General features: G+C 46.4%; 1 protein-coding gene across 3 annotated transcripts in view; it reads right to left on the bottom strand.

The window, feature by feature from the left end:
* Positions 1-15,998, bottom strand: part of LOC140125889 (solute carrier organic anion transporter family member 1C1-like) — a 36,317-nt gene extending 20,319 nt beyond the window's left edge. Inside the window, exons 1-9 of one of the 3 annotated variants that reach the window (XM_072144774.1) lie at positions 15,948-15,998; positions 15,405-15,530; positions 11,089-11,230; positions 10,885-11,017; positions 10,688-10,803; positions 10,451-10,600; positions 10,155-10,253; positions 9,820-10,026; positions 9,497-9,661 (exon numbers count right to left, since the gene is read on the bottom strand). In XM_072144774.1, the coding sequence (XP_072000875.1) occupies positions 9,497-9,661; positions 9,820-10,026; positions 10,155-10,253; positions 10,451-10,600; positions 10,688-10,803; positions 10,885-11,017; positions 11,089-11,230; positions 15,405-15,515 (1,123 nt within the window). In that variant the 5' untranslated portion in view covers positions 15,516-15,530; positions 15,948-15,998. Of the gene's footprint in view, positions 1-9,496; positions 9,662-9,819; positions 10,027-10,154; positions 10,254-10,450; positions 10,601-10,687; positions 10,804-10,884; positions 11,018-11,088; positions 11,231-15,404; positions 15,533-15,947 lie in introns of those variants that run through there. The other 2 variants (XM_072144775.1, XM_072144776.1) reach the window with 2 other exon arrangements.
* Positions 15,999-17,081: the final 1,083 nt, after the last annotated feature.

The following is a 17,081-nucleotide window of genomic DNA, read 5'->3' as shown; positions in this document are numbered from 1 at the left end:
GTGTAGCTGATGTCTGTGTCTCTGACCTGTGTATAGGAGGAGAGAACATGTCAGGTACTTATGTAGCTGGTGTCTGTGTCTCACACATGTGTATAGGAGGAGAGAACATGTCAGGTACTTGTGTAGCTGATGTATGTGCCTCTCACATGTGTATAGGGGGAGAGAACATGTCAGGTACTTGTGTAGCTGATGTCTGTGTCTCACACATGTGTATAGGAGGAGAGAAAATGTCAGATACTTGTGTAGCTGATGTCTGTGTCTATCACATGTGTATAGGAGGAGAGAACATGTCAGGTGCTTGTGTAGCTGATGTCTGTCTCTCACTTGTGTATAGGAGTTGAGAACACTTTAGGTACTTGTGTAGCTGATGTCTGTGTCTCTCACATGTGTATAGGAGGAGAGAACATGTCAGGTACTTGTGTAGCTGATGTCTGTGTCTCACATGTATATAGGAGGAGAGAACATGTCAGGTACTTGTGTAGCTGATGTCTGTGTCTATCACATGTGTATAGGAGGAGAGAACATGTCAGGTACTTGTGTAGCTGATGTCTGTGTCTCTCACATGTGTATAGGAGGAGAGAACAAGTCAGGTACTTGTGTAGCTGATGTCTGTCTCTCACTTGCGTATAGGAGTTGAGAACATGTCAGGTACTTGTGTAGCTGATGTCTGTGTCTATCACATGTGTATAGGAGGATAGAACATGTCTGGTACTTGTGTAGCTGATGTCTGTGTCTCTCACATGTGTATAGGAGGAGAGAACATGTCAGACACTTGTGTAGCTGATGTCTGTGTCTCACATGTGTATAGGAGGAGAGAACATGTCAGGTACATGTGTAGCTGATGTCTGTGTCTATCACATGTGTATAGGAGGAGAGAACATGTCAGGTACTTGTGTAGCTGATGTCTGTGTCTATCACATGTGTATAGGAGGAGAGAACATGTCAGGTACTTGTGTAGCTGATGTCTGTGTCTCACATGTGTATAGGAGGAGAGAACATGTCAGGTACTTGTGTAGCTGATGTCTGTGTCTCACATGTATATAGGAGGAGAGAACATGTCAGGTACTTGTGTAGCTGATGTCTGTGTCTATCACATGTGTATAGGAGGAGAGAACATGTCAGGTACTTGTGTAGCTGATGTCTGTGTATCACATGTGTATAGGAGGAGAGAACATGTCAGGCACTTGTGTAGCTGATGTCTGTGTCTATCACATGTGTATAGGAGGAGAGAACATGTCAAATACTTGTGTAGCTGATGTCTGTGTCTCACATGTGTATAGGAGGAGAGAACATGATAGGTACTTGTGTAGCTGATGTCTGTGTCTCACATGTATAAAGGAGGAGAGAACATGTCAGGTACTTGTGTAGCTGATGTCTGTGTCTATCACATGTGTATAGGAGGAGAGAACATGTCAGGTACTTGTGTAGCTGATGTCTGTCTCTCACTTGCGTATAGGAGTTGAGAACATGTCAGGTACTTGTGTAGCTGATGTCTGTGTCTATCACATGTGTATAGGAGGATAGAACATGTCTGGTACTTGTGTAGCTGATGTCTGTGTCTCTCAAATGTGTATAGGAGGAGAGAACATGTCAGACACTTGTGTAGCTGATGTCTGTGTCTCACATGTGTATAGGAGGAGAGAACATGTCAGGTACATGTGTAGCTGATGTCTGTGTCTATCACATGTGTATAGGAGGAGAGAACATGTAAGGTACTTGTGTAGCTGATGTCTGTGTATCACATGTGTATAGGAGGAGAGAACATGTCAGGTACTTGTGTAGCTGTTGTCTGTCTATCACATGTGTATAGGAGGAGAGAACATGTCAGGTACTTGTGTAGCTGATGTCTGTGTCTCACATGTGTATAGGAGGAGAGAACATGTCAGGTACTTGTGTAGCTGATGTCTGTGTCTATCACATGTGTATAGGAGGAGAGAACATGTCAGGTACTTGTGTAGCTGATGTCTGTGTCTATCACATGTGTATAGGAGGAGAGAACATGTCAGGCACTTGTGTAGCTGATGTCTGTGTCTATCACATGTGTATAGGAGGAGAGAACATGTCAAATACTTGTGTAGCTGATGTCTGTGTCTCACATGTGTATAGGAGGAGAGAACATGATAGGTACTTGTGTAGCTGATGTCTGTGTCTCACATGTGTATAGGAGGAGAGAACATGTCAGGTACTTGTGTAGCTGATGTCTGTGTCTCTCACATGTGTATAGGAGGAGAAAACATGTCAGGTACTTGTGTAGATGATGTCTGTGTCTCTAACATGTGTATAGGAGGAGAGAACATGTCAAATACTTGTGTAGCTGATGTCTGTGTCTTACATGTGTATAGGAAGAGAGAACATGTCAGGTACTTGTGTAGCTGATGTCTGTGTCTATCACATGTGTATAGGAGGAGAAAACATGTCAGGTACTTGTGTAGCTGATGTCTGTGTCTATCACATGTGTATAGGAGGAGAGAACATGTCAGGTACTTGTGTAGCTGATGTCTGTGTCTCTCACATGTGTATAGGAGGAGAGAACATGTCAGGTACTTGTGTAGCTGATGTCTGTGTCTCACATGTGTATAGGAGGAGAGAACATGTCAGGTACTTGTGTAGCTGATGTCTGTGTCTCACATGTGTATAGGAGGAGAGAACATGTCAGGTACTTGTGTAGCTGATGTCTGGGTCTCACATGTATATAGGAGGAGAGAACATGTCAGGCACTTGTGTAGCTGATGTCTGTGTCTCACATGTGTATAGGAGGAGAGAACATGTGAGGTACTTGTGTAGCTGATGTCTGTGTCTACCACATGTGTATAGGAGAGAACATGTGAGGTACTTGTGTAGCTGATGTCTGTGTCTCACATGTGTATAGGAGGAGAGAACATGTCAGGTACTTGTGTAGCTCATGTCTGTCTCTCACATGTGTACAAGAGGAGAGAACATGTCAGGTATTTGTGTAGCTGATGTCTGTGTCTCTCACATGTGTATAGGAGGTGAGGACATGTCAGGTACTTGTGTAGCTGATGTCTGTGTCTCTCACATGTGTATAGGAGGAGAGAACATGTCAGGTACTTGTGTAGCTGATGTCTGTGTGTCTCTTATGTGTATAGGAGGAGAGAACATGTCAGGTACTTGTGTAGCTGATGTCTGTGTCTCACATGTATATAGGAGGAGAGAACATGTCAGGCACTTGTGTAGCTGATGTCTGTGTCTCACATGTGTACAAGAGGAGAGAACATGTCAGGTATTTGTGTAGCTGATGTCTGTGTCTCTCACATGTGTATAGGAGGAGAGAACATGTCAGGTACTTGTGTAGCTGATGTCTGTGTCTCTCACATGTGTATAGGAGGAGAGAACATGTCAGGTACTTGTGTAGCTGATGTCTGTGTGTCTCACATGTGTATAGGAGGAGAGAACATGTCAGGTACTTGTGTCGCTGATGTCTGTGACACATATGTGTATAGGAGGAGAGAACATGTCAGGTACTTGTGTAGCTGATGTCTGTGTCTCTCACATGTGTATAGGAGGAGAGAACATGTCAGGTACTTGTGGAGCTGATGTCTGTGTCTCACACATGTTTATAGGAGGAGAGAACATGTCAGGTACTTGTGTATCTGATGTCTGTGTCTCTCACATGTGTATAGGAGGAGAGAACATGTCAGGTACTTGTGTAGCTGATGTATGTGTCTCACATGTGTATAGGAGGAGAGAACATGTCAGGTACTTGTGTAGCTGATGTCTGTGTCTCTCACATGTGTATAGGAGGAGAGAACATGTCAGGTACTTGTGTAGCTGATGTCTGTGTCTCACATGTGTATAGGAGGAGAGAACATGTCAGGTACTTGTGTAGCTGATGTCTGTGTCTCACATGTGTATAGGAGGAGAGTACATGTCAGGTACTTGTGTAGCTGATGTCTGTGTCTCACATGTATATAGGAGGAGAGAACATGTCAGGCACTTGTGTAGCTGATGTCTGTGTCTCACATGTGTATAGGAGGAGAGAACATGTGAGGTACTTGTGTAGCTGATGTCTGTGTCTACCACATGTATATAGGAGAGAACATGTGAGGTACTTGTGTAGCTGATGTCTGTGTCTCACATGTGTATAGGAGGAGGGAACATGTCAGGTACTTGTGTAGCTCATGTCTGTCTCTCACATGTGTACAAGAGGAGAGAACATGTCAGGTATTTGTGTAGCTGATGTCTGTGTCTCTCACATGTGTATAGGAGGAGAGAACATGTCAGGTACTTGTGTAGCTGATGTCTGTGTCTCTCACATGTGTATAGTAGGAGAGAACATGTCAGGTACTTGTGTAGCTGATGTCTGTGTGTCTCTTATGTGTATAGGAGGAGAGAACATGTCAGGTACTTGTGTAGCTGATGTCTGTGTCTCACATGTATATAGGAGGAGAGAACATGTCAGGCACTTGTGTAGCTGATGTCTGTGTCTCACATGTGTACAAGAGGAGAGAACATGTCAGGTATTTGTGTAGCTGATGTCTGTGTCTCTCACATGTGTATAGGAGGAGAAAACATGTCAGGTACTTGTGTAGCTGATGTCTGTGTCTCTCACATGTGTATAGGAGGAGAGAACATGTCAGGTACTTGTGTAGCTGATGTCTGTGTGTCTCACATGTGTATAGGAGGAGAGAACATGTCAGGTACTTGTGTCGCTGATGTCTGTGACACATATGTGTATAGGAGGAGAGAACATGTCAGGTACTTGTGTAGCTGATGTCTGTGTGTCTCACATGTGTATAGGAGAGAACATGTCAGGTACTTGTGTCGCTGATGTCTGTGACACATATGTGTATAGGAGGAGAGAACATGTCAGGTACTTGTGTAGCTGATGTCTATGTCTATCACATGTGTATAGGAGGAGAGAACATGTCAGGTACTTGTGTAGATGATGTCTATGTCTCTCACATGAGTATAGGAGGAGAGAACATGTCAGGTACTTGTGGAGCTGATGTCTGTGTCTCACACATGTTTATAGGAGGAGAGAACATGTCAGGTACTTGTGTATCTGATGTCTGTGTCTCTCACATGTGTATAGGAGAAGAGAACATGTCAGGTACTTGTGTAGCTGATGTATGTGTCTCACATGTGTATAGGAGGAGAGAACATGTCAGGTACTTGTGTAGCTGATGTCTGTGTCTCACATGTGTATAGGAGGAGAGAACATGTCAGGTACTTGTGTAGCTGATGTCTGTGTCTCACATGTGTATAGGAGGAGAGAACATGTCAGGTACTTGTGTAGCTGATGTCTGTGTCTCACACATGTGTATAGTAGCAGAGAACATGTCAGGTACTTGTGCAGCTGATGTCTGTGTCTCACATGTGTATAGGAGGAGAGAACATGTCAGGTACTTGTGCAGCTGCTGTCTGTGTCTCACATGTGTATAGGAGGAGAGAACATGTCAGGTACTTGTGTAGCTGATGTCTGTGTCTCACATGTGTATAGGAGGAGAGAACATGTCAGGTACTTGTGCAGCTGATGTCTGTGTCTCACATGTGTATAGGAGGAGAGAACATGTCAGGTACTTGTATAGCTGATGTCTGTGTCTTACATGTGTATAGGAGGAGAGAACATGTCAGGTACTTGTGCAGCTGATGTCTGTGTCTCACATGTGTATAGGAGGAGAAAACATGTCAGGCACTTGTGTAGCTGATGTCTGTGTCTCACATGTGTATAGGAGGAGAGAACATGTCAGGTACTTGTGTAGCTGATGTCTGTGTCTCACACATGTGTATAGTAGCAGAGAACATGTCAGGTACTTGTGCAGCTGATGTCTGTGTCTCACATGTGTATAGGAGGAGAGAACATGTCAGGTACTTGTGCAGCTGCTGTCTGTGTCTCACATGTGTATAGGAGGAGAGAACATGTCAGGTACTTGTGTAGCTGATGTCTGTGTCTCACATGTGTATAGGAGGAGAGAACATGTCAGGTACTTGTGCAGCTGATGTCTGTGTCTCACATGTGTATAGGAGGAGAGAACATGTCAGGTACTTGTATAGCTGATGTCTGTGTATCACATGTGTATAGGAGGAGAGAACATGTCAGGTACTTGTGCAGCTGATGTCTGTGTCTCACATGTGTATAGGAGGAGAAAACATGTCAGGCACTTGTGTAGCTGATGTCTGTGTCTCACATGTGTATAGGAGGAGAGCACATGTCAGGTACTTGTGTAGCTGATGTCTGTGTCTATCACATGTGTATGGGAGAAAGAACATGTCAGGTACTTGTGTAGCTGATGTCTGTATCTCTCACATGTGTATAGGAGGAGAGAACATGTCAGGTACTTGTGTAGCTGATGTCTGTGTCTCTTACATGTGTATAGGAGGAGAGAACATGTCAGGTACTTGTGTAGCTGATGTCTGTGTCTATCACATATGTATAGGAGGAGAGAACATGTCAGGCACTTGTGTAGCTGATGTCTGTGTCTTTCACATGTGTATAGGAGGAGAGAACATGTCAGGTACTTGTGTAGATGATGTCTGTGTCTCTAACATGTGTATAGGAGGAGAGAACATGTCAGGTACTTGTGTAGCTGATGTCTGTGTCTCACATGTGTATAGGAGGAGAGAACATGTCAGGTACTTGTGTAGCTGATGTCTGTGTCTCACATATGTATAGGAGGAGAGAACATGTCAGGCACTTGTGTAGCTGATGTCTGTGTCTCTCACATGTGAATAGGAGGAGAGAACATGTCAGGTAATTGTGTAGCTGATGTCTGTGTCTCTCACATGTGTATAGGAGGAGAGAACATGTCAGGTACTTGTGTAGCTGATGTCTATGTCTCCCATGTGTATAGGAGGAGAGCACATGTCAGGTACTTGTGTAGCTGATGTCTGTGTCTTTCACATGTGTATAGGAGGAGAGAAAATGTCAGGTACTTGTGTAGCTGATGTCTGTCTCTCACATGTGTATAGGAGGAGAGAACATGTCAGGTACTTGTGTAGCTGATGTCTGTGTCTATCACATGTGTATAGGAGGAGAGAACATGTCAGGCACTTGTGTAGCTGATGTCTGTGTCTTTCACATGTGTATAGGAGGAGAGAACATGTCAGGTACTTGTGTAGCTGATGTCTGTGTCTCACATGTGTATAGGAGGAGAGAATATGTCAGGCACTTGTGTAGCTGATGTCTGTGTCTCTAACATGTGTAGAGGAGGAGAGAACATGTCAGGTACTTGTGTAGCTGATGTCTGTGTCTCTCACATGTGTATAGGAGGAGAGACTATGTCAGGTACTTGTGTAGCTGATGTCTGTGTATCACATGTGTATAGGAGGAGAGAACATGTCAGGTACTTGTGTAGCTGATGTCTGTGTCTCTCACATGTGTATAGGAGGAGAGAACATGTCAGGCACTTGTGTAGCTGATGTCTGTGTCTCACATGTGTATAGGAGGAGAGAACATGTCAGGTACTTGTGTAGCTAATGTCTGTGTTTTACATGTGTATAGGAGGAGAGAACATGTCAGGTACTTGTGTAGCTGATGTCTGTGTCTTACATGTGTATAGGAGGAGAGAACATGTCAGGTACTTGTGTAGCTGATGTCTGTGTCTCACACATGTGTATAGGAGGAGCGATCATGTCAGGTACTTGTGTAGCTAATGTCTGTGTTTTACATGTGTATAGGAGGAGAGAACATGTCAGGTACTTGTGTAGCTAATGTCTGTGTTTTACATGTGTATAGGAGGAGAGAACATGTCAGGTACTTGTGTCGCTGATGTCTGTGTCTCACATGTGTATAGGAGGAGAGAACATGTCAGGTACTTGTGTAGCTGATGTTTGTGTCTCACACATGTGTATAGGAGGAGAGAACATGTCAGGTACTTGTGTAGCTGATGTCTGAGTCTATCACATGTGTATAGGAGGAGAGAACTTGTCAGGTACTTGTGTAGCTGATGTCTGTGTCTATCACATGTGTATAGGAGGAGAGAACATGTCAGGTACTTGTGTAGCTGATGTCTGTGTCTCACATGTATATAGGAGGAGAGAACATGTCAGGTACTTGTGTAGCTGATGTCTGTGTCTCACACATGTGTATAGGAGGAGAGAACATGTCAGGTACTTGTGTAGCTGATGTCTGAGTCTATCACATGTGTATAGGAGGAGAGAACATGTCAGGTACTTGTGTAGCTGATGTCTGTGTCTCACACATGTGTATAGGAGGAGAGAACATGTCAGGTACTTGTGTAGCTGATGTCTGAGTCTATCACATGTGTATAGGAGGAGAGAACATGTCAGCAGATGCAGCACAGATACCAGCAATGCTTTACTATACATTACACACAGACCTGAGCAGCAGAAGGATCGGGAAGGGGTAACAGCAGTGACATCACTTCTTGTCTTCATGTGACCAGACTAATTTACATTATAAAGAAAAGATGATTTTACAATGATTAATGTATTAACTAGTTAAATGTTGGGATGGGTCCTTGTGATCTGCTCTAACAGGCAGTAGTGACAGAGACTTGATGACAGGTGTCCTTTAAGGGGCAATTATATTACACATCCCACCTTTTATTGTATTATTTTGTACAAAACTTTATAATATCCAATAAATTTACTTGGCAAAATATCTCCTGAACATGGACCGATCCCACCAAATTCGGTACGGACCCTAATTGTGTACTTCGGGTTGGCTCGTCACTATACACCAGATATACTATACTGTTATAACATGAGGGATTGCAGACTAATCATGATATAAGGATGATGGCAGGTCACGGGGAGGCAGACCCAGGGGTCAGTTACTAGGGGAAGCCCTGGGGTTGTATTTAGCCTTGTTTTTATGAATGACTTTCTTGATGATATTTGTAATTGTATAATAAATTGTATATATTATACTTTATGGCCATTTGTTGCATCTTCTTGACTTTGGTTGTGTGTATATATTGCTTTGATGTCTGGTCCTCGCTTTTAATTTGCCCACTTCAACTTTTTCGTTAACTGACTACTCTTTGCCTCGCAATTCTGTACTTTGCCGCCGTCTTTGTTTTCCTGACTCTACTTTTGTCTGTTTGTTTCTCTCCGTTCTTTATTTTCCAGTTCTGAGCACTTACTCAGAGTAGGGACTGTCATAGAGTTGTCTCCTGCAGAATAATGCAGTATGGACAAGTAGGTAGGTCCCGAAATTGTGGAAAGCACAGGGTAGGCACATCTTTCTGTGTCTCAACAAGGGTCTTGAATTGAGTTAAAGGGTTTGATACGGGTTTGAAATATGTTTAAAGGCCTGGGCTTGGAATGAGTTGTGGGGTCCGACTTGGCCTTGTAATAAATGTAAGGAGTCTGAATGAGGGGCCTGCATCGATGTAGAGGTTTGGGTCTACTTTAGGCTCTGAATAAATTTTCTGGATTTGTGATCTCACAACAGTGATGGTGGTTTTGCACGGGGGAGATTGGGATTCACTGATTGTAGACGTTCACTACATTTACTTTACAGATTGCAAGCTCAATCCTAAGGGTCATGTGACCTGCATTGACCACTCACCGGTGATGAAGTTGGACTGAGCGATGGACTGACCGTACTGCTGCTCCATGTATTTAGGTTTGTAGGTCATGAATCCCAGGAAGCCGTTCATCTGCAAGAGGTTGATTATCATCAATATGACGTAGAGGCGATTACAGGCCAGAGACTTCAAGGCGAGGAAGAAGCCTGCGGGGGAGGGGAGAGTCATCAGGATAGCCACGCCCCCTTCATATGATATTCTCATTATTTATGAATCATCTTCCCTTGTATTTTTAGAAATTATTAGAAATCCAAAGTGTATCAAAACAGTCAAAGAGATGACGAATCTGGTCCAACAGGATCACCTTTCACTGAAGCTTTGTTGTGGTGCTTCTCCTGTGATGTCTCCAGCTTCTGTTCCTCGGGGGACGGCTGAGTCTCCTCCCTCTCAATACTCTTAGGCAGAAAACAGAATGGGATCCCCGAAACCAATGCAATGGCTCCAGCAACCAGGCAACCGAGCCACCAGGCGCCCACCCAACGGGTGTCTTGTGGTGTAATAGTCACAGTGTCTACAGGAGAGAGACATCGAGGTCATGGGACTGGAGAATGATGGGTAAGGCAGTGGGATGTCCAGAAGCCTCTCTCTCCCCTGAGGATTGTATATGACATCCTCGCCTTGTGACATTTATTTACTTACCCAAATTCACAAATCCAATATCCACATAAAGTTTTGCGAAATATGAACCAAGCATAAAGCCGACTATTGGTCCAAACATCGCCACAGTGTGCAGACAAGCTGGGGAGAAGGGAACAGAGGGGTAAAGCCTAATTATGAGGGGATGAATAGCAGCAAAAAACCCAATAACCGTCTCATAAGGAACCTCCTACATAACACCAGCTCCTCGGGGGAGGTCCTATGATTGAGAAGTAGGAATGTCCAACCCTGGGCTCTGCCCACTCCTGATATCTACTGATCTATAACATCATCGTTACCTATGTAGATGGGCGTATTCCCTGGGTCAGAAAAGTCATCGATGTAGGAGACCCCCAGAGGAATAATGGGCGTCTCTCCGATTCCTCGTAGCATATTCCCGACCATGACGTAAACCCACATGTGTGAGCTTGTCTCCTTTACGCACTCTGCTAAAAACACAAGAATCTCATGTAGCTGTCGCTATTCACTACACCATCTGCTGGTCATGTTAGTTTTCCCTCGCTCCATTTTCTTACCCGGTCTGATGTCCTCGGTCAGTGTCCTGTTGGCCAGACATGGAGAGATGCTGTCGGCAGAGCCTGTTAGATTGTTGAGCGGAGCTACATGTGACCTCACTGTTTCATATTTATAACTGTGAATAGACAATCATGGGGTGAGCACCACACTGGGGACGTGGTCAGGATATTACGTAGTGTGAAGGCGCTGTACATACGGCCCCATGAAGAAGTGCGGCATGGCCGAAAGGAAACTGCCTAACGCCATCACAAAGCAGCCGGCGGCGATAATCCGCGGTCTGTGAAGCTTCGCCCCAAAGTAACTGACAAAGACGATGACCAGAAGGTTTCCTGTGCACAGAAAAAAAGGTTAATGATAAATTTAAAAAATCACAACGAAAATGAGGCGAAGTCATATTCACCATATTCAAAGCTTCCATCCACAAACCCAACCGTAGAAGAGGAAAGGTCAAAGCGGCGCTCAATCTGCGTGATGGAGCTCTTCATGTAACTTGCGGAGAACGCCTTGGCGAAGTAAGTGAAGCAGAGAGCGAAGAAGAAGATCTGTGAAGGAGAGGAAGAAGATGAAGATGAGGATGAAGAGAAAGAAGTCAGGAGAAAGATGAGGAGGAGGATCGTGGTGAAGATTATGTCAATAAAAAGGAAAAGGATGATAGTGCAATGTTACCCCATCAGGGTCTGACTGCTGTGTGGGGGCAGCTGGATTCTCAGGGACTGGAGTGACGGGCCTTTAGTGCGCTCTAGCACCAGAGTCAAATCACAGGTGGCTTGGTCCAGGTGAATAGGCTTGGTCAACACCCATCAGAGACAGCAGGGTGTCTCTGGTGCAAGAAGAGGGGGAGGATGCACTATAGTAAAGAACGCAAGAATTGTGAAGGCGGCAGAAGATAACTGGCTGTAATGGTCCTTATTGCAGGCACACACAAGGCGTTGGATTAGTTGGATGTAGATCCAGGAATATAGTTGAGTACTGTCACAGTTGTCACCACGATCCATGGCACGGATTGCGGGCACACCCATGCCCCTCTCCAAGGCGCTGCTTTCCCCGGGCCCGCACTCACGTCTCCAAGCTCCTGCTCCCATACCGGCTAGGCCATGCGTGCGTCCCCGCTCCCTAGGGCGCCTCTCGAATATGTAAAGGGCCAGCACAAGGCTCAGGCTCCAGCGGCTGCCCTGGTGTCCGAGCCCTGTCTGTAACATTTAAAAAGGGACTATCATCCCAAGTTAAAGATGCATTGGCCGACCCGTGATCTCCCAGATACTCTGTGTGGTCTCATCTCCCTGGCCTCTCGGATAGACGTGCGGTTCATGGAGTGTGCTGAGGAGTTGCATCAGGAGCGGCTCCTGCCTTCCAAAGGCCGCTCCAGCCTCCGGCCTCTCAGTCTGCAGAGGAGCCTATGCAAGTGGACAAAGTGCGTCTCTCTGCCAAGGAACGTTCCAGATGCTGCCAGGAGAATCCCGCCTTGTACTCTGCCAGTCTGAAGCTTCACTGGGGCTTGTCCTGTCCATCCCCAAAGTCTGGGAAATGTCAACACCTAGGGCTCTTGAGAGAAGTGTCTCTAGGTGTGAATACAGCTTCACCATGCTTGACTGTCCATGTGCTCCTCAGTGTCGGTACCCACATTCCTGTGCAAGTCTCAGCCTTCTTGGACTCTGGTTCTATGGGGAACTTTGTGGATGCCGCTCTGGTCTCCCCGCATAACATTCCGGTGGTTCCTCTCGAGAAGCCTCTTGTTATTTCCTCGGTCATCGGTCAGCTTCTCTCCGATCAGTTGGAGCTTTTCCCAAGGAAAGACTGTTCTTCTATGTTCTGCCACAGTCCACTTCATCTCTTTTCCTGGGTCTTCCATGGTTGCAATTTCACCCTGGCCCTCAACTGGAAGACTGGGGAGATCCTGCGCTGGGGATCCGAATGTCGCTCACGCTGAATGGTGATACCTCTACCTGTCCTGACTTCTTCTGTGTCTCAACTCTCTGGGGGGTCTGCCAGCATGTTACCGGTACAGGCAGAGAATTTGCCACCGCATCGTCCCTATGATTACCCAGTGGATCTCCTGCTGGGTGCCTCTCCTCCTAGAGGCCGTGTCTACTCTCTCTCTGTCCCTGAGACGGCTGCCATGTCTGAGTACATCAAAGAGAAACTGCAAAGAGGGTTAATACACAAGTCCTCCTCTCCAGCTGGTGCAGGGTTATTTTTGTAACAAAGAAGGACGGCTCCGCACCTCTGAATAGACTATCGCAGGCTGAACAAGGTCACGGTTAAAAAATGCTACCCCCTGCCATTGATTACTGAATTCTTTGACTGGCTGCGTAGTTCCAAGGTGTTCTCCAAGCTGGATCTTCGGGTGGCCTACAATCTCATCCAGATCCGAAAGGGTGATGAGTGGAAGACAGTGTGATGGACATTTCGAGTATCTTGTGATGCCATTTGGACTGTGTAATGCTCCTGCTGTCTTCCAGGAATTTGTGAATGACATCTTCAGAGATCTACTGTATTTGGCATTGTGGTCTACCTAGACAACATCTTGATGTTCTCCCCAGACCTCGAGACCCATCAGTCCCACTTACGGCAAGTTCTTGGCTGCTTCCAGACTAACCGTCTCTATGCCGAGCTAGAGAAATGTCAATTTCACCAATGCAGCCTTCCATTCTACGGCTACATAATCTCCGACAGAGGCCTCTAGACAGATCCTGCTAAACAGACTGCGGTGGCCACACCCAGAAGTTCTGCCGGACATACAGTTGTTCCTGGGTTTTGCAAACTTAATACATTATCACACATTGAAACCCTTTCATCTTAAGGTGGATGCATCCTCCGTAGGAGCTGGAGCAGTGCTCATCCAGAAAGGGCCTACGGGCCGAACTCTCACATGCGGCTTCTTTTGAAGGACTTTTTTACGCAGAGAGAAATCACCCTATTGGTGACAGAGAACGGTTAGCCATCATGCTCACTTTGAAAGAATGGCGGTATCTACTGGAGGGAGCTCTTCATCCCGTTTGTGCTTACACTGACCACAAGAACCTTCTGTACCTCCAGACAGCCCAGCGTCTAAATCCCAGGCAAGCCCGTTGGTCATTGTTCTATCAAGGCTGATGCACTGTGCCATGCTTTGGATGTTGTTGGTGAAGAGCCAGTTCCTCGGCATATCATCTCTCCTGGACAACTTGTTGTTGCAGCTCCAGTGGATCTACGGCAGCTATCAACCGTTAAGACGTATGTCAGACCAGCACTCCGGAAGAGGATTCTGTCTTGGGGACATTCTTTGCGACTGCCTGGGCACCCAGGGGTACAACGTTCCGTGGCTCCCATCTCCCGCTACAACTGGTGGCCTGACCTGGTCAAAGATGTCCGGGATTCAAGGAATCCTGCTCCTCCTGTGCCCGCAAACTGGCTGGACTGTTACTTCCGCTGCCAATACCCAGTCTCCCATGGTCTCACGTGGCAATGGACTTTGTCACTGATCCTCCTCTCTCCTCTGTCAATACTGTCCTCTGGGTGGTGATTGACCGGTTTTCCAAGATGTCCCATTTTCTTACCCTTTCAGGTCCTCCGTCTTCTCCATGGCTTGCCAGTTTGTTCTCACATCCTATCTTCCAGCTGTTTGGACTTCCGCTGCACATCATGTCCAGTTTGTGTCCAAGTTCTGGCGCTCCTTGTGTAACCAGCTGCAAGTTAATCTGGACTTTTCTTCTGCCTACCACCCACAGTCAAATGGTCAAATAAAAAGGGTGAAGCAGACTTTGGCCTGTTACCTCCGCCACTTCATCTCAGCAGGTCAAGGTAACTGGGCTGATCTGCTACCATGGGCCGAGTTTTCCTATAACTCCCTGGACTCTGGGTCTGCTGGGCAGCTCCTTTCTTTGTGGTGTACTGACAAATCCCTTGTCCTCCTCTTCCACTGTCTACTCTGTCTGATGTTCCTGAGGTAGAGGATCTGGTGCAGGACCTCAAATCTATTTGGGACCGGACCCGTCAGTCTCTTCTCTGAGCCACAGACCGCACCAGGCTGACAAGAAGCGTCGGACTCCTCTTGTCTTCTCTCCAGGTGACAAGGTGTGGTTATCTTCCAGATACATCCGGCTACAGATACCTAGCTACAAGCTTGGGCCTTTTTAAGTAATCAAGCGCATCATCCCAGTTGTCTACAAACTCCGCCTTCCTCCATCTATCCGCATCCTGAACTCCTTCCATGTCTCCCTCCTGAAGCCAGTCGTCTTGAACTGCTTCTCTCAGCAATATCCTCCTCCTGCTCCAGTGACCCCGAGCCCTGTCAAGTACCCCTAGTCCAGTGGTGGTAGGGCTGGCTAGTAGGAGCCAGATTGTCTCTTCTGCTTGGGCAGCAAGGTGGCAGACGCCCTGGTATTAGCACACAGAGACACAAAGCACAGTGACTTAGTCCTGTCTCCACACAGGAGCTCAGAGAAAGATCTAGAAATCCAGACAGAGAGAATTTAAAAACCTTGTTCTGGGGATTCCTGGGCACCAACCAACCACCAGCCTGGGTTCTGCAGCAATAGACCTATGGTACTGGCAGTTAGTGGTAGCAAAAGGAAAGCAATTGGAAAGATGTAAAATCAGGGGAACTCCAAAATCAAAGTGCACCTTAAGGCAGCATAGTCACTTGTGGCTTTGAAGATCTGACCCTTCCCACCCCTCTCATCCTCAGCAAACCTCCAGGGGTAAAGTCTCATCCCTCTGAGGGTCACATGGGGTTACCTTTAGGGAATCACAGCAGGACGCTGCTTTCTTCTTCTTTGGGGCCGGTGTGACCCCATCCTGGGCGGCTGTGCTGGGGATCAGGTTCAGTTCGTTGCTCTCATCCTCCATAATGCACAAAAGTTCCTAAACATAATGAACAATCAGTAGAAATATTCAGCCGTAGGGACGCTCTACTCCACACTCCAGTTACATCTCACCCAAATATGGGGTCACATCTGCTGGGAAATCTCTATACACCCCAAATAGAACGACCCTGTATAGACCCCTATATGCACCCCAAATAGAATGTCCCTGTACAGACCCCTCTATACAGCCCAAATAGAAGGTCCCTGTATAGACCCCAAATAGAAGGTCCCTGTATAGACCCCTGTATACACCCCATATAGAATGTCCCTTTATAGACCCCTCTATACACCCCATATAGAATGTCCCTGTATACACCCCATATAGAGTGACTCTGGGGCCCTTATAGCTCAGATCATACAGACAGGATGGTTTTCTATATGGTCTCTGCAGCCCACAGGTCACACGAGACCTTACCTCAGTCCTGGCTCCATGCAGGGTCTCCCCAGGACCAGGAGATCAGAGCTGTTGTTATCTGGTGTCATCAATCATTAACCATCAGGAACCTCCCCGAGCTGCGGGGTCCGATCTGATAAGTGTCCTGGGTCATGTGTCCTGTGGAAATGCCCTCAGATCACTTATCCCTGAAAGCCCTCAGATCAAAGTCCGACCTGTGTCCCCTATAGATGACCCCATATATGCCCCATATAGATATCTCCTATAGATGACCCCTATAGATGTCCCTGTAGATATCCCCTATATATCTCCTATAGATGTCCCCGTAGATGACCCCTATAGATATCTCCTATAGATGTCCCCATATATGTCCCATGTAGATATCTCCTATAGATGAAGAAGATAAGTTTGTGCTTTGTTCACCAGTGGATGGGTGAATTAAAGTCACTTTCTGGAGGTCGTGACCCCTCATAATGGCTGAAATATAAGAAGTTTCCACTGAGATCCCTGCAGCCGGCCCGAGGTGTCAGGACACAGAGAAAAGATGCAAAACAAATGTAAAAAATCATATTTAACCCCTTTATCACCGCCTCTTAGTGACCAGACCTGATATTTAGGATGTGACGCGGGTCCCGAAAATGGGTTATAACTGCGGAAGCTTCATCGCATCCCGGTGACTGTGATCGTCTTCTCCAGACACTTTGTACTTCATCGCATCCCGGTGACTGTGATCGTCTTCTCCAGACACTTCCTGCTTCATCACATCCCGGTGACTGTGATCGTCTTCTCCAGACACTTCCTGCTTCATCACATCCCGGTGACTGTGATCGTCTTCTCCAGACACTTCCTGCTTCATCGCATCCCGGTGACTGTGATCGTCTTCTCCAGACACTTTGTGCTTCATCACATCCCGGTGACTGTGATCGTCTTCTCCAGACACTTTGTGCTTCATCGCATCCCGGTGACTGTGATCGTCTTCTCCAGACACTTTGTGCTTCATCGCATCCCGGTGACTGTGATCGTCTTCTCCAGACACTTTGTGCTTCATTGCATCCCGATGACTGTGATCGTCTTCTCCAGACACTTTGTGCTTCATTGCATCCCGATGACTGTGATTGTCTTCTCCAGACACCTCCTGCTTCATCGCATCCCGGT

Source organism: Engystomops pustulosus, chromosome 4, assembly GCF_040894005.1.
Source record: "Engystomops pustulosus chromosome 4, aEngPut4.maternal, whole genome shotgun sequence".
Taxonomy (NCBI): domain Eukaryota; kingdom Metazoa; phylum Chordata; class Amphibia; order Anura; family Leptodactylidae; genus Engystomops; species Engystomops pustulosus.
This window is presented reverse-complemented; position numbering and strand designations above follow the sequence as displayed.